At 38.7% G+C, this 26,938-nt stretch overlaps 1 protein-coding gene across 6 annotated transcripts in view; it reads right to left on the bottom strand.

Moving 5' to 3' along the window:
- KCNH7 (potassium voltage-gated channel subfamily H member 7) overlaps positions 1-26,938 on the bottom strand; it is a 249,108-nt gene that overhangs the window by 20,376 nt on the left and 201,794 nt on the right. For 5 of the 6 annotated variants that reach the window (XM_076342748.1, XM_076342750.1, XM_076342752.1 and 2 more), the window contains 5 exons: positions 25,347-25,746; positions 24,424-24,623; positions 10,659-10,911; positions 6,908-7,113; positions 4,138-4,237 (listed from right to left, as the gene is read on the bottom strand). In XM_076342748.1, coding sequence (XP_076198863.1) covers positions 4,138-4,237; positions 6,908-7,113; positions 10,659-10,911; positions 24,424-24,623; positions 25,347-25,746 — 1,159 coding nt within the window. The remainder of the gene's footprint in view (positions 1-4,137; positions 4,238-6,907; positions 7,114-10,658; positions 10,912-24,423; positions 24,624-25,346; positions 25,747-26,938) is intronic. The other variant, XM_076342749.1, reaches the window with a different exon arrangement.

Raw genomic sequence — 26,938 nt, 5'->3', positions numbered from 1 at the left:
TCAGTAAGGTCTTCATTGTGTTCCCAGTTAGTATGTCCATGCTGGTTTATTTAGCCAGTATTTTAATTACCCTGGATATGATGGAAAGATTTCATATGCCCTGTCAAAAGAACAAAGGGCGGCTATGATTTGGCTATGTAACAAGTGCATTTTTAGCCCAAAATCAGCTTTCTCCTTGGAAAGGATTTCATACCTTGTGCTGGTTTTGGCTGGGATAGAGTTAATTTTCTTCACAGAAGCTAGTATGAGGCTATGTTCTGGATTTGTGTGGAAAACAGTGTTGATAATACAGGGATGCTTTCGTTACTGCTGAGCAGTGCTGACACAGAGTCAAGGCCTTTTCTGCTTCTCACCCCACCCCACCAGCGAGCAGGCTGGGGGTGTACAAGAAGCTGGGAGGGGACACAGCTGGGACAGCTGACCCCAACTGACCAAAGGGACATTCCACACCATGTGACATCATGCTCAGCATATAAAGCTGGGGGAAGAAGAAGGAAAGGGGGGACGTTCAGAGTGATGGCGTTTGTCTTCCCAAGTAACCGTTACGCGTGATGGAGCCCTGCTTTCCTGGAGATGAGATGCCTCAACACCTGCCTGCCGATGGGAAGGAGCGAATGAATTCCTTGTTTTGCTTTGCTTGCATGCACAGCTTTTGCTTTACCTATTAACCTGTCTTTATCTCAACTCACAAGTTTTCTCACTTTTACTCTTCCGATTCTCTCCCCCATCCCACCCGGGGGGGAGTCACCGAGCGGCTGTGTGATGCTTAGGTGCTGGCTGGGGTTAAACAACGACATACCTGATTGCTTCTAGGGCTTCAAGAAAATTATGTGTGAGTACCCAGAACAGGTCCAGAATTTTGACAGCCTTCAGCTAAGGGTTACATGAGTTAAAGTTAAATGCAAAGAATATCTTTTAATGAGAATAACTGAAGACTGAACAGTCCCAAGAAGGTTAAGATTTTAGAGCCAACATTAACAAAAAGTTAAACAAGATGCTAGCAAAAGTAATAATGCTTGAACTGCAGAAAATTCTCTTCAAAGCCTCAAGTTTTCAAGCTCTCAGTGAGCTTACTTACATTCTGCCTGTAACTTTTGCATTTTTCACCTGTATGTTTGGATTTCATATTGATCTAACCAACTCTAGTGATGCCCCATTCAGCATGGGATAATAGATCTGCACTCAGAAGTAGCAGAGCGAAAGAAACTTCTTGCCCCTATGTATTTCCCTTGAAATTAGCTAACTCACACAGAACTGCTAGAGGAAAATGAGAAATGGGCAAGAAAGGATTGTGTTCTGCAGTGCTAAAAGAGACAACTGAATGTAGATGGAGCAGCTCATTGTCCCTCAGTTTTCAGCAGGAGACTAACTTGCCAACCCAGCTGAGAGCTTTGTTTGGAACTGCCAGGCAGGAATACTGCTTATTTTAAGCTGTCATGGAGCGAGTTTCTTGGCTGACTGTCAAGCATCTATGGCAACTGGCTAAGGCTGCACCTGCACCTGTGCAAGGAATATCATCCATTATTCTGAAAGACCTGCAATGAATTTCTTTTGGGTGAGAGCAAGAATAAGCTGCTATGTAGTCTAAGTGTTAATTTTTGCATGGGACCTCTTGTGGTATTGCAGTCCTTTCTGGAAACCAGAGAACAAGCTGGTCCCTCAAGCAGCCTTGTACCCTTTAAAATCACATTATGGCAGAGCTCAATATACTAGCTAAGATCAATTTTTGCTGACACAGGTAAGAAATGGTGGAAATATGTATAGGTGGAGCGAGAAGGTCTTGCGTGGAATTGGAAAGGTAGTGGTACTAACTGCAGATGCATAACAGAGATCTGTGTTGATTTTGTTTAACCCCTGATAAAACTCGTGCAGGAAGAGTTACCATAGCAACAAGGTCCAAATCAGACTAGCATGAACTAAATAAAGGCTGAGATAACACAATCCCATTTTTAGCACTCCAAAAGGGAGAAAATCGCTGATGATCACACTAAAGATGGAAACAATACAGTGTCAAGCTGCACAATACGCTAGTAGGTCAACAGCTGAAAGTAAAGAATGGCAGCAAGAAGACGATTTCATGAGCAACCCCCCCCCCCGCCCCAATTACAAATCAATAAGAATTTAGTGAGATGTAAAATATCAAAATATAAAAGTGAGAATGCTGGGTGTCTCTATCCTGTTCAAAGTGTAGTTCTGAAATCAAAATATGATTGTTAAAAGTCATCATACAACACATATTTTTTATCTGTAAGAGTACTGTGACCAGAAATGCATTTGCCAGCTGTGTGTTCAGGAACTCTGCCTTTTCTACTCCAGTTCTTCTGAGGCACTCTGCAGGATCATCCCCAAATATTTATCATTATAGACTAACTATGTTGGATCAAAATATGATGCCACTCCCTCCTATATGTAAAGTGTTGAAATCAATAGAATATTACTTTACAAGCCAGTAGTAACCTCTAGTACTCTACAACCTCATACAGGATGCAGGATGGGCCACAGAAAAGTGTCATTGAAGGTCTATGACTACGAGGTGTCTGCTGCAGCTATGGCAACATATAGAGAATCTGAACAGGGACCAGAGAGGGGCAGTAAGCCAATGGGCCAAAAGTATACTCAGTTCTTGGCAAAGGACTCTTATGATTGCATCTTCTCCTCAGGTGGAATTCCAATGTACTGCACTTCTGTCTAACTCAGACATTACCATACACTCTACAGTCATTACCAGATACTATACAGTCATTACCTGACATTACAGTCATTGTCTCTTGTTCCCCAATGGTGCAAGTTTTTTTTTTTCAAAGACAAAACTGTGGGAAATTATATTCTTTCAAAAGTAATGCAAATAAATGCCTCCAACTGGATGTTCAGTGTAATCTACTGGGCAAGAACCATAAAAGCCTAGGGGTCTTGGTACCACATTGACACCTGAGGAGCCTATTTGTAATTCTGCAGCAGGCACAACATGAAAGATCACTTCCATCTTGTCTAGGTGGCAGCATATGTTTTCTCCTAAGAAATGTGAAGGTTATTCAGGCAAAGCGCCTCTGTCAACAGATTCTTTGTGAAGAGCAGATTGAATATTTCATGGGGACATTTTCCTGACAGATTTGTTGTCAGTCTTGGCTTCCTGCCCTAAAGACGCTTCTTTGATCGAATGGCAATGTCATTGTTCTGAGTAGCCACACTCTGGATTAAAGTCTTTCTTCATCGAGCATTATACCTGCTATGTATGTTTAAAGTATTCCCATTTATTATCAGCTACTCTGCAACTCTAAAATTGGTATTATGCTGTATTTAGGATTGGGGTTTAACTGTGGAGTATGAAAGACAGGCACACCGGAAACAGTAATTTGTCAGACAAACTATTGGACCATAAAAGTGTAATGTTATTCAAGGAATTGTGCTTTCCCTACATAAAAATGAAAAACTGGTGAGTATCAGTTTAGCTGTCTTCATGACTCTTGCTGTCTGACCACAGCTACTATCTACATTTCCTGGTATTTAGCAGTACTGGATACTGGTGACATAGTTTAATATTTCAATGAATTTTTCTTCATTGGGATTACTCCCAAAAGTCTCTAAGGTGAACGTAAGCACATAAAATGTTACCTGAACTCTTGCCAGGACAATGATTTACACATTACCATATGAATCAAAATCTGATTATGGTGAATCTACTGTGTCCTGAAAACAAAATATTTTAATTCCAGGGAGAAACACTACCTAGCATCAAGGTCAATAAAGCACTTTGCTGATGAAATAAAATCAACACTGCTAATAAATAATCCAATAGACTAGCTTCTCCAAACAGTTTAAAACATGGTGTCTCAGAAAATAGATATTAAGAGGTAATATACATATATATATGTATATCTCAAGGGCAATAAGGTAGCTTGGTGTTTGAACAGCTCTGCACTGATAGGTGTGAAGTCATGGGAAGGTGAAACTGATATCCTCTAGTCATATCTAACCATATAGGGGACAATGCACAGACTGTTTTTGCGGCTCAGCTGGATTTTCAAGAGCTGCTACAGTAACAGCCAACATGGGACCCTAACGTACCCAGCATTACCAAGTGAAATACCAATCAATAATGAAGCAGTGATGTCTAATGTAAGAAATGAAGTTAATTACCTTTCTCTATTTCACTTTGAAAGGACAATTTCCGTCTTCGTAGTTTGCAGTTATCTCCATCTGTATCATTAGTAGTTTGTGATCTTATTACGAGGTCAGACTTGATTAATGAAATATGAAACATAATGACAGATTAGTCCCATCTAAAGAGAGCAGGTTTTCAATAGGTGATTCACTGTTAATCATGTTCAAGCTTTAAGAAAGGCAATATTACACAAGTCAGTCTGCATCAACCTCTCCATCCCCAACTCATGGGTTTGCTCAATGCTAACGTTAAAAAGTTAATGGAGATTGAGCAAAACCAACAATGTCACCACCTGATGGTGAAACAAAAGTATCCTGATAATAAGTTCACATGGAAAGACATGCGTTCATATGTTATCAGCTTCCTGAACTTGCACAGATGTGGTTTAAGTAATCTTAGAGAAATTAATGAAAAAAAAATTGAATAACCTCTAACAGAGAATGTATACTATTGCAAGAAGTAATGTGGAACTGATTGTAATTAGATTTATATTTAACTACATGGTAATGATTATAAAGGTTAAATTTTACAACAATAAATATAAGGCTGACAAACACCAGACACTTTACCCCTCATTATTTTATCTTTCTAGACCCTCCCTTCCTCTCAGATTCAGTTAATTCAGATACTTATTTCCATAGGAGAACACAATGTTTTTTTCTATCCATCTTATAGAAGATGGATGTGCTTTTTTTTGCCATAATAAATACAAGATGCATTTAACTCTTCTTTCTACTTATTTAAAACTGAGAAATTTACAAATAAGCAAATATAACGCCAGTTATGCTTTTTGTGTACATACCCATGGCATTGGCTTCAGCCTACTTCCCTTCCTTGTGCTAGTGAGGTTTCCCATACCACTCAAGTAAGCAGATTTGCATGTGGGAGAAGGGCAGAGGGAAAGAAGTGGGAAGATTTTACATCTTTTTCTATTCCCTTCATTGTAAACCTGGTGAGTAAGGTGCCTCAGTGGTGGCCCACTGGTAGAATAACTGCACGAAGGAAAAGGCACTTTTACATAAATAGGAGGACAGGAGCAGAAGGTGAGGCAGAAGCACCTATTATTCAGATAACAAATCTGGATCTGAGTGATGTTTTGAAGATCAGAATGTGCTCATCACTTCTTTTGGGGGATGATTTTCTGGATTGCAATAGACAGTGGAAGGCAGGTGGAATTGCTAGAGAAAACTGATTTTGCAAGCTCAGAGGCATGGGTGAGCCTGTCCTCCCTTCTCTGTCTCTGTGAAGTCTAGCAATTTTTTCTTAGTAGCTGGTACAGCAGTAAGAAATAACAACTGAAAAATTTCTAAGCAACATGAGCAGTGAGAACTTTCTTTATGTATTCTACACCACAACACAGAAGATGGAATTTTGTTTCAATTTTCTCAGATCTAAGGAAAAAACAATGATAAAACATTGATGACATGTAATTGCAGGAAATAATTGCTCAGACTAAAGTCGTTAATGTGGATTTATCCTCAAGGAATTTTTCAAATATGTGGATTTTCAGTTTTAACTTAAACTTATCACTAGACTATAAATTCATTGTATTGTATTTCACATGTAATTAATAATGATGACCTTTTCAATAAACACAAAAGGATGACTTTTAAAATAACGAATAGAATTGGTGTTTTATTTTCAGAACAATCTTTTATTAAAAAAAAGGCTCAACATAAAAAGAAGTGACATTTCTTGTCAGAAGTTATATTTGTTTTATTTTTTTAAAGATCCACATGTGATTAGCAAAGATGTCCCTATCACTTACAGCCCAAAACTTAGTGTTCTTTATCTCCTTGTTTCTCAGAAGGCCTTTGAGGCCAAATTATGTTAGTTCCTTCTCACTGAACCTCTGTTTTTCCTTAAAAGTATAGTCAGAAACCACAAAACGGCAGTATCTCAGAAATAATGAAATGTAAACTGAGGGCAGTGTAGTCCATATTTGGTGGTCAGTGCTGGTGTACCCTGCAACTTTCTAGGGAAAGCTTTAGCCTCAGTAGCATGAGCTAGGCAATAGCATTTCCCCTCTCCCCTTCTGGCTAAACCTCCCCTTTCTTTCCCAATTCAGACTGACCCTGGCAGTCTGAAATAATGAAACACTGCTAATTTTCCCATTTTCCTGAAGATGCAGTCTGGGCAAAAGGGGACACTTAGGAGAGTCACTCTGGGAAAAAGAGACCAAGAAATCCCTGCAAATCTGGAGAATGAGTGAAATTTGAAAATTCCCTTGTATGCTTTTAGTCTCCTAGGAGGTAGGGTGCACTCCAAGATAAGAGAATTAACAATTCATGTCTGAAAGGCAATTAAATATTTTCTATTGTTAGACACAGAATGAATCTGGATAATCTGATTTATCTTTATTTTATGGCTGTACAATTATATTTAGTGCCAAAAGTTCCCCTTGTGGTGACCCAGGTTATAGTCATCTGAAAAAACCATATTTTCCATGGCTTTAACAAAACATCCAAAAATCCCCCTGGCTGAAACTTTAATGCTCTTTAAATATAGAACCGAATCCTGTTAGGTTAACATCATCTGAATCATTTCATTGACTTCTGCTGCATTTAACTGACTTCAGTAGGAGCAATCAGGTGAGTATATTTTTTTAAAATAGGATTTGGCCTCAGGCTTTTAGCTTTTCATTTTGCTGACCTTGGTTTTTCAATTGCTATTTCCAAGTTTTGTTACTGTGGGACAGAATTGGCCCAATATTAAGAAAAAAAAAATAAATCTTATTGCATGTACCTTTGCAGTTTCATCTCTCAGATTAAAAGTCAGTTCTAGATTGGTGAGGAAGAGATCAGAAAATTCAGGGTACATGTCCAAAACTTCTAGTAGATCTTCTCGCTGGATCTTATGCAAGTCACAGTAAGTTAAAGCTCTCACATCTGCATTTGACTTTCCTGGTTTTGCATAAAGATGTACCATCTCTCCAAAAATATCATTTTTCCCTGCAGAAAGAAAATTAGATGGAGATTATTATTTTAAACATGAATAAGCCAATAATTGAATGATGTATTTCGTTATGGTAATGGTCTAGAATACTTGATTTGACATGAAGTGATACAATCAGATTACCATTGCACATATGTTGTTGTAAATCAAAAGTATTATTATTAAATATTGAAAGTAAAATTATTAAAATCAATGAAATTACACAGACATATAGCCAGACTAAGTGAAGGGAAAATCTAGTTTCATCACAGGTTTTCTTCAGTTCCATCAAAACAGCATGACTAGAGCAGGTTCCTTTGTCCTTTCTCATAAAAACATTATTTGCTGATTTAAATCATATTCTTATGATGACAAAGATGTAATTTCTGTTGTTCAGTAGAGTCCAGGACCTGTCTGGCCTGCAATCTCATTTTGTTAAGAATTACATGAAGAAACAGACCATACTTGAAATGTATTTTAGTAGAAAATGACTTAGTTTTTATCTTTTTCAGAGGGAATGCAAAACTTCCAAGATGCAGAAGTTGTTTTGAAGAACTCTTTAAACATAGCTGCTTGTATTTTGATACTATTACAATTCTTTCCATCAATGTTGACACATTTGCAGTACCTGTTTGCTAAAATTGTCATCTCTATTTAATTGCTCGTTTTCCCCAAATCTGCACCTAACCTTCACAAATGCAGGGCAGCCGCAGCCGTAGACCTGTGCAAAATATGCTCTAAACTAAGGATTGCAGGGCTTACCTGCAAAATGGGGTTTAGGGGAGAACTGGGAAAACACTTGTGGAAAAGAATAGTGGTCATCATAGCAACTGAGAAGCAGTAGACTGGCAAGAAAGAATACAGGGGTGATTTTGCCTCTCTGTTAAACATTTGTGGCTTTTATATTAGGTTACTGCAATTAGTTCTGGTTTCTCCATTTTCTAAAAAGGAAGCTGAAAACTGGGTGAGCAAGCAGCTAAAAGACGCAAAAAATAATTTAAGGGCTGATTTACAGTGAGGATCTTAAAAAGCACAGTCTGTTTAGCTTATCCACAGGAAGATTAAGAGGTAACCTGGTTATATTGCATATATCCTTATAGAAAGGAAAAATTACACAGTACTAAATGCCTCTAGAATATAATAAGGAATGCATAGCAAGAACCAATGGAAAGAAATTGAAGCAAGATAATTTTATACTGGAAATAAAGCACACACTTTTAACAATAAAAATGATTAACTATGGAAATAAACTGTCAAGGAAAGTGATCCCTTTTTCATGTTGTTATGTCTTCAGATCAAAACCTGTTGCTTTTCTTTCATCAAACACAGTTCATTAGACACAACAGATAGTTAAAGGTATGAAATTTAACAGGAGTCAGTGATATAACAGAGGTTAGCCAATATAATCTAATAGTCCTTCTGACCTTAATGTTTATGAATGCAGAGGTTCCTATTCAAGGCATATAATACCTTCTCTGCAATGTGACTATTGACACGATCGCAGTATTTTTCTATCTTGTCTGCAAAGCTGAAAGAGGTGGTAGATTCTACGAGGTCCACAGCCATTGTATTTTCTAAGGATTTGGCCCAGAATTACTGTTGTCAGGTCAGTACTGATCAGACCTTACTCAGCGGCATCAGACAGTGCTGACAAGTTGAGGAAAAATAGGGGACAAAACCAACATTTCTCAGAACTCTTTGATTTCTGTGATGAAGTTGCAATACTTGTTAGGCGTGGAAACTTCATCCATGCTACCTCTGTTGGACTGAAGTCTTTTTCAACCCCAGAGGACAAAGCATTGAGTGGTTTTTATGTCCATTTCTGTGTGTAGGTTTTTCAGAAAGAGGAATTAACTAAAAATGTTTGGCTAAGTATTGATAACCTTTGTTAGGTTTCTGTGTGATTTCATTGCAGAGTAATTTTCATTTGTATCACCTTCTATTCTTTTTTAGCAGATACCACAGACTCTGACTGGAGCCAGCTATCAGGCAGGCTCCTGCCTCATGGATTGTGCAACAGATGTGGGCCCACAGAGCAGTTCCTTTCAGCTGCAGTTGTGCACAACTGTCTCTCTTTCTGTCTGGACCACCATTCCCTGGGAGAGAGGGCCTCCGACCTGCAGCCCCTGGCGTGAGGAGCTGTAGACTGGAAGAGATGTAGTGGCATTGCCCTGCAAATACTTGGGTTTCTGCTGCAGTGTGAGAGCACAGGGATGTGGTGTGCGTAACATGCAAAACTTGACCAGTCTGCATCTTTGGTCTGGGAAGAAATTAATGAGTCCATAAACTTGTCAGTTTTTCTTGATTGTGAGTGCTATAGAAATTTACATGTTTTTGATGTAAGAGATGAAATCCTTGATGAACCACACTGTTCATAATCAGGGGGAGACACTCACACAGGTAAGTAAAAACCTCACAGTGTTATACTTGCATACTCCCTACTTTGCTTGTGCCTAAACCTGGCCCAGCTGATGAGGTGCAACAGCATGAGATGACAAATTATCTTGATAACACCATCTAAACCTAGGGAAGAATTGCTGTAGACACACCTTTGTACTTCTGCTCACGTATCCACCCTGCAAAGTACTAGCAGAATAATCAGTCACAAGTGGATTAATAGCAACATACTGCTACCAGTCCACATTTTGCTTCAGCTACTTTTCTGGCTGTAAGTTCCTACAGTGGGTGATAACCAGAAAGGAGAACATATGAATGATGTTACAGCTGGTGTAGGTTTCCATACAGCAAAATCCTTACTCATCTACTCAATTATTCTTTGCGTTCTTGTTACCTGATATTAAATGGTAGAAACAAATCAGTGGTCTTGTTTAGGTAGGGTTTTAGTTATTTTGCTTTTAAAATTGCTGTACCTAATGAAGTCTTATTGGTTCCACATAACAGCCATCACCAGCAGCAGGTGAGCTCCCAGCTGGATAGAACATTGCTCTGAGCCATCTTCACTGGGAAAGAAAACAAGTTAACTCCCTATGCTACACAAACAAGAACATGTTGATAAGAAATATAGGTGAAACACTGGTGTTATTACACTTAAGTATCAATCTAGATCAGATTAATCTGTTATTCTCTTCCTTTTCTATATGCTCAGTGGGCAGAAGCAGACATTTCCGAAAACCTCTCGAAGACATTTTGAATGCCTGAAGTAGATACATGTTTTTCTCCAGTTAGCATATAGGGGGTCTATGTGTCTCAGTACCCTCATGCACTGTTCAAGAAAAGGGTGTCCTTGACTTTGGCTCTTGCAGCATAATCAGAACTGGAGTAATCTGATATCTGCTCGCCTCAACTTGCAGTTTACCACTTACCTAGGGATAAATCTGACTCACTCCTGCTCTTATATTTTAGACATCCAAGGACGTGGGCTCTTTGGTGCACATGAATTATTGCAGTAATGTAGACTTTGCTCCTTAAACAAATTATTTCACTGCTTGATTTTAAATAATAGTGAGTAAAACATTTACAAATTTCCTTCCCCAGGAACAACAATGGATATTTCTTTTCAATCCCCTGACTCTTTTAGCATGCCTTGTAGTAATCTGCTTACCAAGAATGGCTACAACAATGTCACTCTTAAGGATTTCAATGGAGCCTCTTGACACAAAGTAAAGAGCAGTGAGAACATCTCCACAGTGCACTAAAGTGTCTCCAGGAGGTGCATGTGTTGTCTTAAATTTCATAGCCAAAGCTCGAAGACAGCCTTTACTGGCCCCCCGGAAAGCTTTGCAATTCTGAAGCAAATTTTGGTTGAGGTGCAGACAAATGTCAGCTTGTAAGCATTCTGGAAACCCCTTCAGGACCTGGAAAGACAAGCATAAGGATTTCATGTGAATGCTATGAAAGTTGCTTTATATAATTTTTATGTTTTTTTCCTGGACAGAAAGAAAGAAGTGACATACAAATAGAGGTGGCCCTAAGAGCCGTCAGAGTATTACAATTCAACAAGTGCATATTGTAATCTATATTGCAAAGCTTATACAATGTGAATACTAATGTACATACTAATGTATGTAGTGGTTACAAAATTCATTATTAAGATTTCTTTCATTGCAAGAAATGGTATCAAGGTATATGAATGAATATACTGCAGTAAAATAACAAATAAGACAGCTAAAGGGAGAGTTGACGGAATTTCACCTATTTGGACTAATATGTCTATTTCCTTTTTATCAATTATAAAAGTACTACATTTAATGTAAGAGAGGTTTTTGATGAAATAACCATGACATTTGTAAAATAAGAGCTATCTGAACAAGATCAGATATTTTTCAGACAGAGGGCATTTCAATGGAATTTTTATGTTAAATATATTCTGCTTGCAAGTGTAGGACTTAGATTTTTATCAGAAAAAGCAACACGTGCCACTGAAACAATGATGTTATGCAGATTTACATAGGCAGATGATTAGTTCAGCAAACCACAGGGCTAGTTGCTATGGTCCTTGCTCATCTCTTACTCAGAACAATGGGAGTTTGCCTGAAGTAGAACCACGGGATTCCTCTTGGGTACCATGGTAACAGGTTAATTTTGTTTAGAAGAAAAAAAGTGAGCTACTTACAACATGGTCATTATGTGTGAGCTTTTCTAAATTGTCTAGGATCATCTTACCTCTGCTTCTTTTAGAATCAACAAACATTTCTGCTACTGACTTCTATGGGAGTACTGCCCACCTTGTGACTCTGCTGGCTGTGTTAAGGAATGGGCCTGACCACCCTTTCTTTCTGTTAAATCCTGTTATTCACTGTCAATGATGTTAATGGGTCATATGCTTTCCCTGCGACCGGCTACATCTGTTGCTTATTTCTAAGGACAAAACATGAACTGATGCTACCAGTCTCACAAATATGTGAACAGGATGTGTCTTTTTGTTATTAGAGCAGTCTATTAATTCATTCCTGTTTATCCTCTGCACTGTTTTTCTACAAACACGTAAATATTCCTGCACAGAAAAAAAAAATATACAAAATAGCATTCACTTGTTGCTATATTAATTACTTCAGCACAATAAAGGTCTGTGCACTCACTCTTATTGCATAAAGATATTCACAACTCGTATCCCTTGCTAACGAAGATGAACATGTTTCTGGTATGAGGCTTCTGTCCACACAAGCCAAGCTATGATTTACAAATGAAATATTAGTACCTTTAACTGAGTTGAAATGTTTCTATGATTGCTAATGGAAATCAATGCTGTGAAATAACAAACAGAATGTTTTAACACACATATATACAAGAATTTTATGAGCTATAGGGCATTACCACATGAAATTTATACATCCTCAGAAAAAGCCAGCATTCAACAAGAATAAGCAAAAGAAAACATGATAAATGAAAAGCTTTTGTGGTGCCACTCTGTTTTCAGTATCTATCACACCACTAGAAATAGCTTAGTATGCAATTACTCTTTTTATTTTAATGTAATTATATTGAAATAAAAATATTGTGGGTTGTACAACTTATTTACTGAATGATACTGAGAAACTGATAAGCAAATACAGCCGGTTAATGATACAGGTGGAGAAAAATTGCAGGTATTTATTTTGAAATTGTTCTCTAGTCATGTGAGTAAAAAAGACCTATTTTGAATTAATTCTTTTGCTATATGCCCATCTGAATATAATTTAGAAGAGCTCAGGTTTTTATAGGATGCAAAATAGGAAATATATTTTCAATTCAGAGGTACTTACAGGAAAAGATATTTGAATTGTTAGAAAGTCAAGAGCGCAGCCTTAGGATAAATTGTATTAATTTTTCACATCAGCTTTTGTTTATCTCATTTATCAAGGGATTGTACTTTACCATTAAGCAAAAACCATGCAGACCATGTGTGTTGGTTTATATTTCTGAAGATACTCTGGGGATTTCTTTAAAGAAACAATTATTTTGGTAACTAATTTATACTTGATATGAAACTGTTCTAAAATCATTGCAATTAGTTAATAGTAATTTATATGCCAATAACATCTGAAAGATACTAGCCTCTGTTCAAGTATCTGTGATTAAAAAGTCCCTGCCCCATGGAGCTTACACTCTAAAATAGTTGTTATACATCAGAGAGGAAGAACATTTACTCTAATACAATCGTCAAATGTCTAGAAGGAAGACAGGTGCCCAAATAACATTGATTTCCAATGGAGTTTTGGAGATTACTCCACTAACACAAGAAAGAAATGCAAGAAAGAAGCTGATTTGAAGATAAATTTGTTAAAACATTGCATTATACTACATTACTAAAAGGAGCTTACCATATAGCGCACATTGTGTGTAGTGAGGCATTTAATCCAAGTCCAGTAGCTGACGCTATACAGAATTTGATGTTTCCAAGCCCAGTTTTATGTTGTGCAGTATAGACAACATCTTGTCAACCCAAGCCTCCACGTACATTTCTAATATTCAGATTTTCATTACTTTGAGAAAATATTTCTTATTCATCAATTTTTAGCTTGTGTTAATAAGGAAGTAACTGATTCTCACAGATATCTTTAATTGTCTGTGTAGCGCAGGAACAATTGTATTGAAAATCATGTTCTTATAATGTGGCAATCAATATCAATACATTATGTGCACACATATTGACAACTCTAAGTATTAGAAAATCATCCATGCAGACTTCAAAATCATGAGATTAGCTTAAAAATAATAAAATTCTAAATATTACATTTCACTTCATTTGTTGTGAGCTTTTGGAGTCTTTAAACGCATTTAAGTCACACTCCAATGTGACAACAAAAATTCAAAATACACTTTTCTAAACAACTAAAAGCCAGCATAATCTTGAAATTACATGAATGCAGGACTAGGTGATGCAAAAATAAAATAATTTTCAAAATAAATTTTGAAATTGATAAAGTTAGAATTGCTCTTTAAATAGCATTATTCTCAATGACAAATCAAAAATTAATAAATAATTTGAATACAGGTTTGGGTTTCAATTGCTCCATTCTTTCCTGACATATTTCTATTGTTACACTCAATATCTCCTCAATAGTGACTCCACCGTGCCCTGGTGAGAAAAATCTTGGATTCTCATGGTTAGAATCATAGTTAGAATCAGAACTCATGCATAATTCAAGAGACACAGATCTTCTAAAAAAGAAATGCAACAAGATATAAAATCAGTCTCAACCCTCCCCCTCCCCCCCCAAAAAAAAAAAGAAAAGGAAAAACAGTTATGATGCTGTGACCATAGGCTCCAGTTGTCTCTCCCTGATAGTTATCAAGCCCAAGTTCAGTCGCCTCTTCCTGTCTGGGATAAAACTTATTCCACGTCAAATAATATTGATTTATCTACTTGGCATGCTTAGAGAGGAGGAAAGCGTCATTCAGTGAGAAGTAAAACTTTTTATGTGGAATAAGTGATTGAAGCTGATGAAGGAATAAGTGAGGATAGTAGGGACACGATTCATATTGCCTTGAAGAATGTGGTCTTTTGTAAGTAGAGAGGGAGTCCAGCTTCATTAACTTCTCTTTTTCAAGATGACAAGGTATATCACTCATACATGTATCAGACACCTTTGTGACAACAGAACTGGAGACATCTATGTGTCCTAACCTCAAAAGACTAGCAAATGTTTGGGGCAATGATAACTTAGTTTTGTTTGGATAAATGATAAGATTCATGACAATTCTTAGATTTTCTCTCCTCAGTTCTGTGGCAGGTATTGACATCTGTCCCACAGAAAATATTTAGAAAGCATCCAAGCTGAAGCAAATCAGGATAGTAGCTACAATAATTGTCATTAAACATGGAAGTATCATCCCATTCTATACCAACAGAATCACAGAATGGTTGAGGTTGAAAGGGATCTCTGGAGGTCATCTTGTCCAACCTCCCTGCTCAGTCAGGGCTACCTAGAGCTGGTAGCCCAGGATGATGTCCAGATGGCTTTTGGATATCTCCAAGGATGGAGACTCCACAACCTCTCTGGGCAACTTGTGTCAGTGCTCAGTCATCCTCACAGTGAAAAAGTGCTTCCTGATGTTTGGATGGAACCTCCTGTTCCAGTTTGTGCCCATTGCCTCTGGTCCTGTCACTGGGCATGACTGAAAAGAGCCTGGTTCCATCTTCTTTACACCCTCCCTTCAGGTTTTTGTTTGTATTGTTGAGATCCCCCATGAGCCTTCACTTGTCTGGGCTGAACAGTCCCAGCTTTCTCAGCCTTTCCTAGTATGAGAGATGCTCCAGTCCCTGCAGTCTGGCAGTCATTATTTCTTTAATTCTGCATATAATCTTCTGTCATACATTTTCTCTGTTGAAATATAGGTGGGATCAAACATTAAATGCCAGGCAGCAGTTGAAGGGAGTACAAGAGACCTCTTGTGTGTTGTGGGTCTGCTTGGGGTGTGTTGAAACTCGTTTTGACTAAGGCTTTCTTGTCCTACAATCAGAGTCAGACTTACTTATGAGTGGCAAGCATCCAGCATACAGAGGGAAAGATAAAGGTAGACTCTCTAGTTCATTTTGGTTTTTTTGATCATGGGGAGGTTTACACGGCACCGGGCCTGCTGGTGACAGACGGAGTTCAGCTGTCTCACAGGGGAAAAAGGATCATGGCTCATGAATTGGCAGGGCTCATTGAGAAGGCTTTAAACTAGGTTCGAAGGGGGAAGGGGATAAAACCAGGCTCACTAGAAATGAGCCTAGGGGTGGCGTGCCGATGCCGGGGGCGAAATCGATAGCCCAGCTCAAGTGCATATACACCAATGCACGCAGCATGGGCGGCAAGCAGGAGGAGCTGGAAGCCATTGTGCAGCGGGAGAGATATGACTTAGTCGCCATCACAGAAACATGGTGGGGTGACTCACATGACTGGAGTGCTGCAATGGATGGCTATAGACTCTTCAGAAGGGACAGGCGAGGAAGGAGAGGCGGTGGGGTGGCCCTGTATGTTAGGGAGTGTTTCGATTGTCTAGAGCTCAACGATTGTGATGATGGTACGGTTGAGTGTTTATGGGTAAGGATGAGGGGGAAGGCCAACGAGGCAGATATCCTGCTGGGAGTCTGTTATAGACCACCCAACCAGGATGAAGGGGCGGATGAAGTGTTCTATAAGCGGCTGGCAGAAGTCTCTCAATCGCTAGCCCTTGTTCTCGTGGGGGACTTCAACTTCCCGGATGTCTGCTGGAAATACAACACGGCAGAGAGGAAGCAGTCTAGGAGGTTCCTGGAGTGTGTGGAAGACAACTTCCTGACACAGCTGGTAAGTGAGCCTACCAGGGGAGGTGCCTCGCTCGACCTGCTGTTTACTAACAGAGGAGGACTGGTGGGAGATGTGGTGGTCGGAGGCCGTCTTGGGCTTAGCGACCATGAAATGATAGAATTCTCCATTCTTGGTGAAGTAAGGAGGGGGGGCAGCAAAACCACAACCATGGACTTCCGGAGGGCGGACTTTGGCCTGTTCAGGACGTTGGTTGAGAGAGTCCCTTGGGAGACGGTCCTGAAGGGCAAAGGGGTCCAGGAAGGCTGGACGATCTTCAAGAAGGAAGTCTTAAAGGCGCAGGAGCAGGCTGTCCCCATGTGCCGTAAGAAGAACGGGCGGGGAAGACGACCGGCCTGGCTGAACGGGGAGCTCTTGCTGGGACTCAGGAAAAAAAGGAGAGTTTACCGCTTGTGGAAGAAGGGGCAGGCGACTCAAGAAGAGTACAGGGATCTCGTTAGGTCGTGCAGAGAAGAAATGAGAAAGGCAAAAGCCCAGCTAGAACGCAATCTGGCCGCTGTCGTTAAAGACAACAAAAAAAGCTTTTACAAATATATTGATGACAAGAAGAGAGCCAAGGAAAATCTCCATCCTTTATTGGATGCAGGGGGGAACATTGTCACTGAGGATGAGGAAAAGGCTGAGGTACTCAATGCCTTCTTTGCCTCAGTCTTTAACAGGCAGACCAGTTATCCTCAGGGTACTCGGCCCCCTGAGCTGGAAGACAGGGACGGCGAGCAGGATGAACCCCCCGTAATCCAAGAGGAAGCAGTCAATGACCTGCTATGCCACCTGGACGCTCACAAGTCTATGGGGCCGGATGGGATCCACCCGAGAGTGCTGAGGGAGCTGGCAGAGGTGCTCGCCAAGCCACTCTCCATCATTTATCAGCAGTCCTGGTTAACGGGAGAGGTCCCGGATGACTGGAGGCTTGCCAATGTGACGCCCATCTACAGGAAGGGCCAGAAGGAGGATCCGGGGAACTACAGGCCTGTCAGCCTGACCTCGGTGCCGGGGAAGATTATGGAGCGGTTCATCTTGAGGGCGCTCACAAGGCATGAGCGGGACAACCAGGGGATCCGGCCTAGCCAGCATGGATTCATGAGAGGTAGGTCCTGCTTGACCAACCTGATCTCCTTCTATGACCAGGTGACCCGCCTAGTGGATGAGTGTGGTCTACCTGGACTTCAGCAAGGCCTTTGACACCGTCTCCCACAGCATTCTCCTAGAGAAGCTGGCGGCTCACGGCTTAGACAGGTGTACTCTGCGCTGGGTCAAAAACTGGCTGGACGGCCGGGCCCAGAGAGTGGTGGTGAATGGAATTACATCCAGTTGGCGGCCGGTCACGAGCGGTGTTCCCCAGGGCTCAGTACTGGGGCCGGTCTTGTTTAATATCTTTATTGATGATCTGGATGAGGGGATTGAGTGCACCCTCAGTAAGTTTGCAGATGACACCAAGTTGGGCGGGAGTGTTGATCTGCTCGAGGGTAGGAAGGCTCTGCAGAGGGACCTGGGCAGGCTGGATTGATGGGCTGAGGCCAATTGTATGAGGTTCAACAAGGCCAAGTGCCGGGTCCTGCACTTCGGCCACAACAACCCCATGCAGCGCTACAGGCTTGGGGAAGAGTGGCTGGAAAGCTGCCTGGCAGAAAAGGACCTGGGGGTGCTGGTTGACAGCCGGCTGAACATGAGCCGGCAGTGTGCCCAGGCGGCCAAGAAGGCCAATGGCATCCTGGCCTGTATCAGAAATAGTGTGGCCAGCAGGAGTAGGGAAGCGATCGTGCCCCTGTACTTGGCACTGGTGAGGCCGCACCTTGAGTACTGTGTTCAGTTTTGGGCCCCTCACTACAAGAAGGACGTTGAGGTGCTGGAGCGTGTCCAGAGAAGGGCAACGAGGCTGGTGAGGGGTCTGGAGAACAAGTCTTATGAGGAGCGGCTGAGGGAACTGGGGTTGTTCAGCCTGCAGAAAAGGAGGCTGAGGGGAGACCTCATCGCTCTCTACAACTACCTGACAGGAGGTTGTAGCGAGGTGGGTGTCGGTCTCTTCTCCCAAGTAACTAGTGATAGGACGAGAGGAAATGTCCTCAAGTTGTGCCAGGGGAGGTTTAGATTGGATGTAAGGAAAAATTTCTTTACTGAAAGAGTGGTTAAACATTGGAAGAGGCTGCCCAGGGAAGTGGTGGATTCCCCATCCCTGGAGGTATTTAAAAGACGAGTAGATGAGGCACTTAGGGACATGGTTTAGTGGGCATGGTGGTGTTGGGTTGACGGTTGGACTCGATGATCTTAGAGGTCTTTTCCAACCTCAATGATTCTATGATTCTGTGATTCTATGATTCATTTGACAATTTAAGCTGGCATAAAGTGAAAGAGGAATTCTGGTCCTTCCCCACATTATCTGTTCATTCCTGCCCCATCTCTTGATCTCTCCCTGTGAAATGGATTGAGAAATTGATCCACACAAAAACTAACCCAGCAAAAAATTTGAGCGGCTGAAGGTACAAAGAGACTGGAATAAATATACTTTGTGTCATAGACTACACAATCTCTATTTGAATCTCATCTGCATAATATAGTTCTCAGAATATCTTGACATTGGTATCACTAAATGCTGAATAAAGTTCTTGAACAATTTGAATAATAAATTTTGAACTAATTACAGGGAGCAAAACCCATGCCTTGGAGAGTTCACTCTAGTGGGGATTTAATTTCAAAACTAACGTTTTGTCTGTCTTAGTTTGTTCTGTAAGAATGAGTAAAATTAATTCATAGTAAGTCATATATTTTGTGAAATAACCTATGTCTTTAATTTTTACCTTTCTGCTACCTAATTTTAGCACTAATCTGATACTCTTTAGCTGCACAAATCGCACTGCATAGATTTTGAATTAGGATCTCTGTCCCCCAGTAGCTGTTCCCTCTGATGGAAAAAGTAGTGCAGGATTTAGTTCTGTCACAAACATTTGACTCTCAGATTTTAATAACATCTTAATCTATGCTAAAACTTTCTGTAATTCAACCGAGTTCTATTTCTAGAAAGAATTTAGAATTCACTATTTCTGTGATAGTTAATTACAGAAATTAGCTATTTCTATAAGCAGAAGGCCAAAACATTTCTAAGGGCTTTCACCATTTAGAAAAGAATGAACAAAGTCACAGGTGGCGATAATTCTGCTCCAGCATCTCTTGGGCTCCACATAGGATAAGGATTATTTCTGATGATTCCTCTTCTTCATACAGGAAAATTTTGCAGAGTCAGATTTTGTTTGTTTGTTTGTTTGCTTGTTTTTGGCAGGATATGAAGGAGGTCCTTACAACAGTTGAGAGAGAAGAGCAGCAGTGTGTGATGATGAGCTAATTCACCTTTCAATGAGATTTGAAGTCTGACAACCTTATCGAGAATTAGGATCCTTTGCTTTCAGTCATTGCCATGACACAGACTTGTGTGACATTTTTATGTTGAAATTACTGGAGCTGCAGTGGATCATTCTTCATCTATAATCTTATTACAGTTTCTGAGTACCTCTGAAAGGTGATCTCTGAGATATGTTACTTTGCTGGGTGAGGAGGACAGAAAATTATTTCGGTTTCTTAGACTATTGACTTCCTCATCAACAGAAAAGTTTAATGTCTGTAGAAGTTGGAAGCTGACCAGATCCATGTCTTTCCAAAAACATAATGGCAGTTGGAAAACTGTTAATTGCTCTTGACCACAAAATACAATGCAGTGAGAGACTGATAAAGGATCACTTTGCAAATAGATTGACATTCTTAGTTTTTTTTTTCTATGAGGTCTTCTTTGCTGTAACTCAATTAAATGTAGGCATTTGTGTTTTTTAAGTGGTCTTGTTATAGAAAACGAAAGAACAGCTTTACAGCTAATCATAACTGAAGTACTTTCTGATAGACTTCTATGTCTTACGATTTCCATTATGACATATAGACAAATAGCAGTACCGCTTTCTACCATGATTACATATTTCCTCTGTTTAACCAATTACTACTAGTTTTTGTTCCAAACACTTCTAATTTGAATTTCCCTTCTGATGGTATAAGGGACATCTCCTTGCTATTTTTGAAATTTTAATTTGCTTTTCTAATTTTCTGGTTCAAAGAATATTACTGGCAATAGTTCTATTGGTAGAATTGTTTTAGTCATAAGAAGTGATCACAGCAGGAGGAAAAGCAAGAACAACAAATGTGGTGGTGTCATCCAGTGACCAGTGGCCAATTTCTCACAAAAGAAGCCTTACCAAAGCAATGATGAACCTGGCCTTTATTTGATATAGTAGCACTGCTGGTTCTGAACCTTCAAGATAGGTGTGTGCTCTGCTGTACTTGCATGATCACTGTGGCCAAAACAACTTATCACAGGTGTAAAATCAACCATTTGCTTGGATGCTTACAGGAGAAGGTTCCATAAATTTATATATAAAAATTCTGACTTGCTCTCTCCTTTCATGGTACTGGGTAAAACCCAAAATAAAAAAGAATCTGTCCCACATCCAAAATTTTAATTAACATGTACATTTGGCTAAACACTTTCCAAAGCTTGTCCCACCTATTTACTTCTTTGAACTCTTTTTAAAGGTAAAATAAACCAATAAAGCTATTCAGATGCACAGAAGATCCATGGAAAGAAGGGGGGGGGGATTGTAAAAAATACATGCATAACTTAAAAAAGGATCTCAGACACTAAATATGTCATCTTTTTAGGGTAAGCATCACAGGCATGCTATTATCAGTGCTGGACTGATAACATTGGAATGAAGGGGGGAAAAGAAGGTGAAGAGAGTTTAGGAAAAACAGAACAGGATAGTTTAAAAAATAAAAATAATATCTTTGAATCTTTGGGACTGGTGACATCTTTCATGAGACGATATACACTGTAAATAATTTTTTTGTAATTTAACTTTGCCAGTGTATACCACAGGGATATGATTTAAATTATGCTTATTCTATAGACTCAAGATTTTTATCCAGATGAAAGTAAATCCCAAATCCTGTTTATCCAGACCATGCATAATTATGTGGAACTGTTTTTGTCAAAATACATTATGCAATGAAACATAATCAAAGAGATGTAGAAATGAAGCAGAGGGGAACAAAATAACAAATAAAAAACATTCTCGGCATATTTCACCAGCAGATCTTTAAAGCTAATTTTAAGTTTAGCCATTTCAAATGAGCATAAAATATTATCTTCTGGTTTTCAATATAAAGTGTAGGATTTTGTTTAGGAAATCAAGATTATTTAGTCTTAGTGCAGTATTATCCCTGAGGTTAAAAGCTGGGTTTTTTTTTTTCACTTTTCCTGAATTCTTAAGTATATTACTGATGATAATGAAAAGCATCTTTTGAAACATATTCTCTAATATTATTTATATATATGTATATGAGTATGTGTCTGTGTATACATTGCATGTACATATATATATAAAATGTAAGTTATTCATGCATTTCATGTTTCAAAGGAGAAAGAGGACTGAGTTTTTGAATTTTATTCAGTTTTCAGTCATGAAATGAAAAAGAAAGACATTGGATCAAATTCTGCCTTCAGATATTTGCAAAAAACTCCCAGTAAATATTGACAGGAGTCAAACACATTTGTCTGAGGACAGTGTTAGCCCTTTGGTGTGTAAACGCAAATATTTCATGCAAAATTAAGTTAATACCACATGCAAGTCCATCTCATATGCACATGGCTTATAGCCAAGAAAACTTCATTGGTGCTTGTGCTAACATGCATATATGGTTTGAACTAAGAGCATTCACGCAAAGGAAAATGCAGAATGATCAGCATGGCAACTTTGTCAGAGTGACATTCCTACAGAGCAACTATCTAATGCAAACCAATATGCACATGACCTTTTTTGGGCAGAGAAGCATGATTTGAGTTGTGGGGTAAAATAGTGATTAATAAATGTGGTTAGATTAGCATTTCTTAATGTCTAATTTTTAGTAACCATTTTGCCCCACATCTGGTTCTACTTGGATTACTTCCCTTTGCTATCTACCCCTTCATCATGCAAAAAGTTACAATTAAAATTAGAAAGCATTGAACAAGCTCTAAACCCGACAGATAACATGGATATTCTCCACACTTTATACTGGAATTAAATTTGATATAAATACCTCCTGCTCTTACCAGTGGGTGGTGTTATTCCATGTATTTAGGTATGAAGCAGACAGGAAAGAGATAAATCTTTCATAAGTACAACATAAATCACACAATTCTTATATTATCCTTGCACTAAGTGTAATATATTCAAACTCACTTTTTAAGAAAATTAAGCGACTGCCATAAAACTTGAGGGATAGAATTGTGAACAGTATAAGAAATAAAATATAATAAAACAAGATACTAAGCTTGATTTTTTTCACATTTTATTTAAAACAAAGCCTCCATACTGCCTCACAATCATATTGCAGAATATGGGCTGTTTAATCCATTTAGTTAGTATTTCACATTAATGACAAATCCAGGACTAATTCCAGCACACCAATTCCTGCATTATGCAAAGTTTAACCTGACAACATCCAGTTTTAGTTACTATTTCATGTGAAACAAGTGTTCTTAGTACATCCATTAGTGGTGATGAATTAGTTAAGGCGTACATGATTTTGTAATATCTTCAGAAATAATTCAATGAGCTACTTTAGGCTTAGGCTGCACCCACCTGCAGCTTAAGGGCCTGATTCTGCAAAGTGCTGAGTACCCCACAATCCCATTGCCATCAGAGGGAATTAGAGCCATTCAGTGCCATGCAGGATGAAGCTACTGATGCTGCCTTCCACTGCAGTAATCCCCAGCAGAGGTTTATACAAGTATCCTTGTCCTGTGCTGGGCATAATATCCCTCTGGAGGGGACGCTCATGGAAGTGGGAGGTGAAGCCCAATATATTTAATTTGCTGTCTTACTTTTAAGATCTGCTTTACTTAATGGTAACCATAAAGTCAAGCTGTCAGTGACTAAGCTTTATAAATGCTTTTAATCAAGACCATTGTTTCTGCTTACTGCATAAAAGTGTACCACTCTGACAGTCATTCACAAACGTATGTATAGATACCACATGGAAGCTGTTTGAATTTATGTCAAAATTTTGGAGGTTGATTTCTGGTTAAATTGTTACAAAAATGTATAGATTTTCTTGTTCTTGCCAACTTTATGGAGAGCTCTGCAAAGTCGCTAATCTATAACTCAAAATAGCTCTGGAAAGCATCCCTCTAGAGACACAGATTCACAGATCCTTAAGATGCACAATGCTCTCAGTGTCTTCAAATCTATGTCAACTTTTCAGAAAAAATGTTGCTGTCTCCAGAAAATAAGCCAGAAATATAGATGCTTACTTTTGCTCCTTAGCAGATTGTTACTCCTTTTTAGCTGGCCACATAATACATTTTTCTATAAGGAGTGTTTACAGTTTTTTTATCAGGAAGAGAAAATATGAATGTTGTACCTTGTCACTTCCTAGAAATGAGATTCTGTGGATTGCTAAATGGTTAGTAGTACTGTGTTGACTTTCAGTGCAGAATTATGTGGTTGTGAATGCAAGTGAACTACTGTTCAGACTATTGTATGATTAGAATATTTCACTCTGAAAAGAGCAGCTAATCCACCTGCCTGCTCCTTTCTTCCACCCACCCCCAATATACCTGTTCTAGATTACATGAGAGGATTTTGAAAAAGAATTGATCTCCACAGGTTTTATAGAAGAGTAACTCTGTAGATACCAACACAGGTACTTTTGTTTGATACTGGAAGTGGAAAATCAGGCCAAACAACAAACAAAATTCTGGAAGAGCTATGTCTGAAATAAGAAACCTATGATTTTCTTTTTCTTGTCTTAAGCTTATAATAGTCAATTGCAGTTCTCAAGCTTTCCTATGCACAGTGAGAGTTCAGATTTCTGTTATAGCTTGTAATAATCTAGGCAGTTAAAAGTTTGGATGCCAAACTTGTAATGGCTTGGTTTTCAATAATTGCTATATATCCACCTTCTTAAGCTTGTATTTTTACAGCTCAAAAATAATCAAGACTTACAATCTCTTTCTAAATTCTCATGCATTTGTCTATTCCTCAGCATCCGTGCCTGAAAAACAGAACAACATACCATGTTCATGTCAATGCCATTGGTGTATGTCCACGCATGCTGGAAGTATTCCTCAAGTCGCTGCCGCAGAGGGTTGGGGATTTGATGAAAGCGTATAAACTCCTTTACTCGCAGCATCTGCATGTGATACCGTGCCGTTCCCGAGTAGAGTCTTTGGATTATTGCAGATACGTTTCCAAAAATACTAGCGTACATTAATGCTGGATTAAATAGAAACAAAACTTACTTAAGTCATATCATTGGCTTTGCAGATGATGCAACAGTTCTTATAATGTACTTTGTATGTAAAAAAGCTCAGATGAGACTAGAAACATTTTCAGAGATGTGGAATTGATTTACCTGAAGCTTTTTATTGATTTGATTGTATCAGTACCAACTCAGTTAGCACATAAGGCTTAAATATTAAATAGCAATCAAGTTGGTAATATTTATCTTTGGAGATTTGTAGTCCTGAATTTAGTGTTGTAAGTTAGGTTCATCTAATTATACAAACTTCGGTAGAACTAAGAACTAGGAACTAAGGTTAAGGACAAGTTAAGAACAAAGGGCAGAGTTAAGAAGGTATGCATACATTTACAGGTTCAGTGTTTAAATCAACAAATAAAACATGATTATCGAAAAATGATGGGCTATAGTTTCCTAAATCCACTCAAAACTCAGCTTCCTACCTATACAGCATTTGCTCACAGACACTGATACACAAGACAAAACTTCTGACAGTTTCGATAACAGATTTTGAGTAGTCAAGCAACTTGACTGCTTCTTGACACTGCATGAGTCACAACATATTTTCGCATATAACATTGCTTTCCCTGGGAATTTGCCCTTCCGGCTGCATGCCTATAATCTTATTAGCTTAGACTGTTAAGTCATTTGCTCAAACACTGAGAAAAAAAGAAAAAAATTAAGATAAAACTACTTACAGCCAATCAACATGACACAGATGGAAAAGATTTTCTCTGAGTTGGTGTTTGGAGACACATTTCCAAATCCTACACTTGTCAGACTGCTGAAGGTAAAATAAAGTGCTGTAACATATTTGTCCTTGATGGATGGTCCAGAGCTTGCATCACTCTTATTGTAATGCTTTCCTAATTGTTCTCCTAAAGAATCCAACCAGCCAATCTTGTGAGCCAAGTAAGGTCTTTCTACATTTCCAATGGCATACCAAATGCAAGCAAGCCAGTGTGCAATTAGTGCAAATATGCACATAAGGAGCATCAGAACTGCAGCACCATATTCTGAATATCTGTCCAATTTCCGTGCTACCCTCACCAAACGCAGCAGTCTAGCTGTCTTCAGAAGACCTATTAATGTTGTTGTCTGTAAAAATAAGATATAAATAGAAATTGATTTTCTCTGTTAGCAAATGTACTTTCATGAATACCCAGCATGAATACACCAGTGCAAATTCCATTATTTTGGGGAATCAACAAAACCAGTAGATTAACCCATTTCAATGTAATCTTAATTTCATTTTCTTTAAACTGTCAAATTTATTATAAAAACAGTGAAGAAAACAATAAGAAATGCACATTTTAAATTAAGATATATTGAAGTCATTATCTGCTGAACACTTTTTCATTTTGAATATTATTCTTGATCTGGACTCTTCAATCCACCCTAATGGACTTAAATGATCCATTAGATTCATGATGTTTTGGAATGCTAAAGTCTGTAAGTTTTTGGAACTACTCATAATTATATGACTGGCTTTGTAGGTAATAAGTATTTATGATATTTGAACAAAGCTGTGTGACTATATTCGATCCTAACTGAGAGACTCCTTGCAATGCTCTGGCACACATGTTCTAGAAGAGAGAAGGAATAGGGCAGAAATGTCCCAAAGAGTAAGTATCTTATTCTGCAAATATTCGTCCTGTTTGTAATGGTCAGACACTGTATACAGGTAAAAGAAGATGAACCACTGTGAATAGAAAATCATGGAAAAGTTACTGTTGCCAGACTCCAGATTATTCTTCTTTTTGCATCTTTAATCCTGAAGCTTGCAGGTGTAGTGGTAGAAGACACTAATAAAAGTACTATACCATTAAAAAAAAAAAAGGGTCAGTTGTTATAAACCAGGAATATATTACAAGCTTTTTAGTGCAGACCTGCACTATGATTCATTGCAGCCTCTTTGAGGCTCTGATCTTTTTAAAGGAATCTGAAGTTTATTAATGTAAATTTACAATTTTCAATCGGTAAATTGTTTTCATACTTGTTAATTCCTTGTAAAAGAGATTGACAACATTCTAAATAGTAACTACTCGATTTCAAAAAGAACTCAGCTACCTTTTTCCCTCCATTAAGCCTGAACACATATTAAAGTATTCAGTAAATGTCAAGACTGAATAAGTTTTTAATAAGTTTTTTCTTCCTTTTTTTAACATGCATGTATATTACATAACGCTTAACTGGAAAAGTTTTCCAAGCCTTACAAACCACTCTGATGGTAGTATGTGTCACGTTAAAGCTTTCTTTCATCAAGTACTAGACTAGGTTTTATGTTTTA

This window comes from Aptenodytes patagonicus, chromosome 6 (assembly GCF_965638725.1).
Source record: "Aptenodytes patagonicus chromosome 6, bAptPat1.pri.cur, whole genome shotgun sequence".
NCBI classification, from domain to species: Eukaryota; Metazoa; Chordata; class Aves; order Sphenisciformes; family Spheniscidae; genus Aptenodytes; species Aptenodytes patagonicus.
Note: the sequence above shows the minus strand (reverse complement) of the source record. Positions and strands in the feature narration are given on the sequence as shown.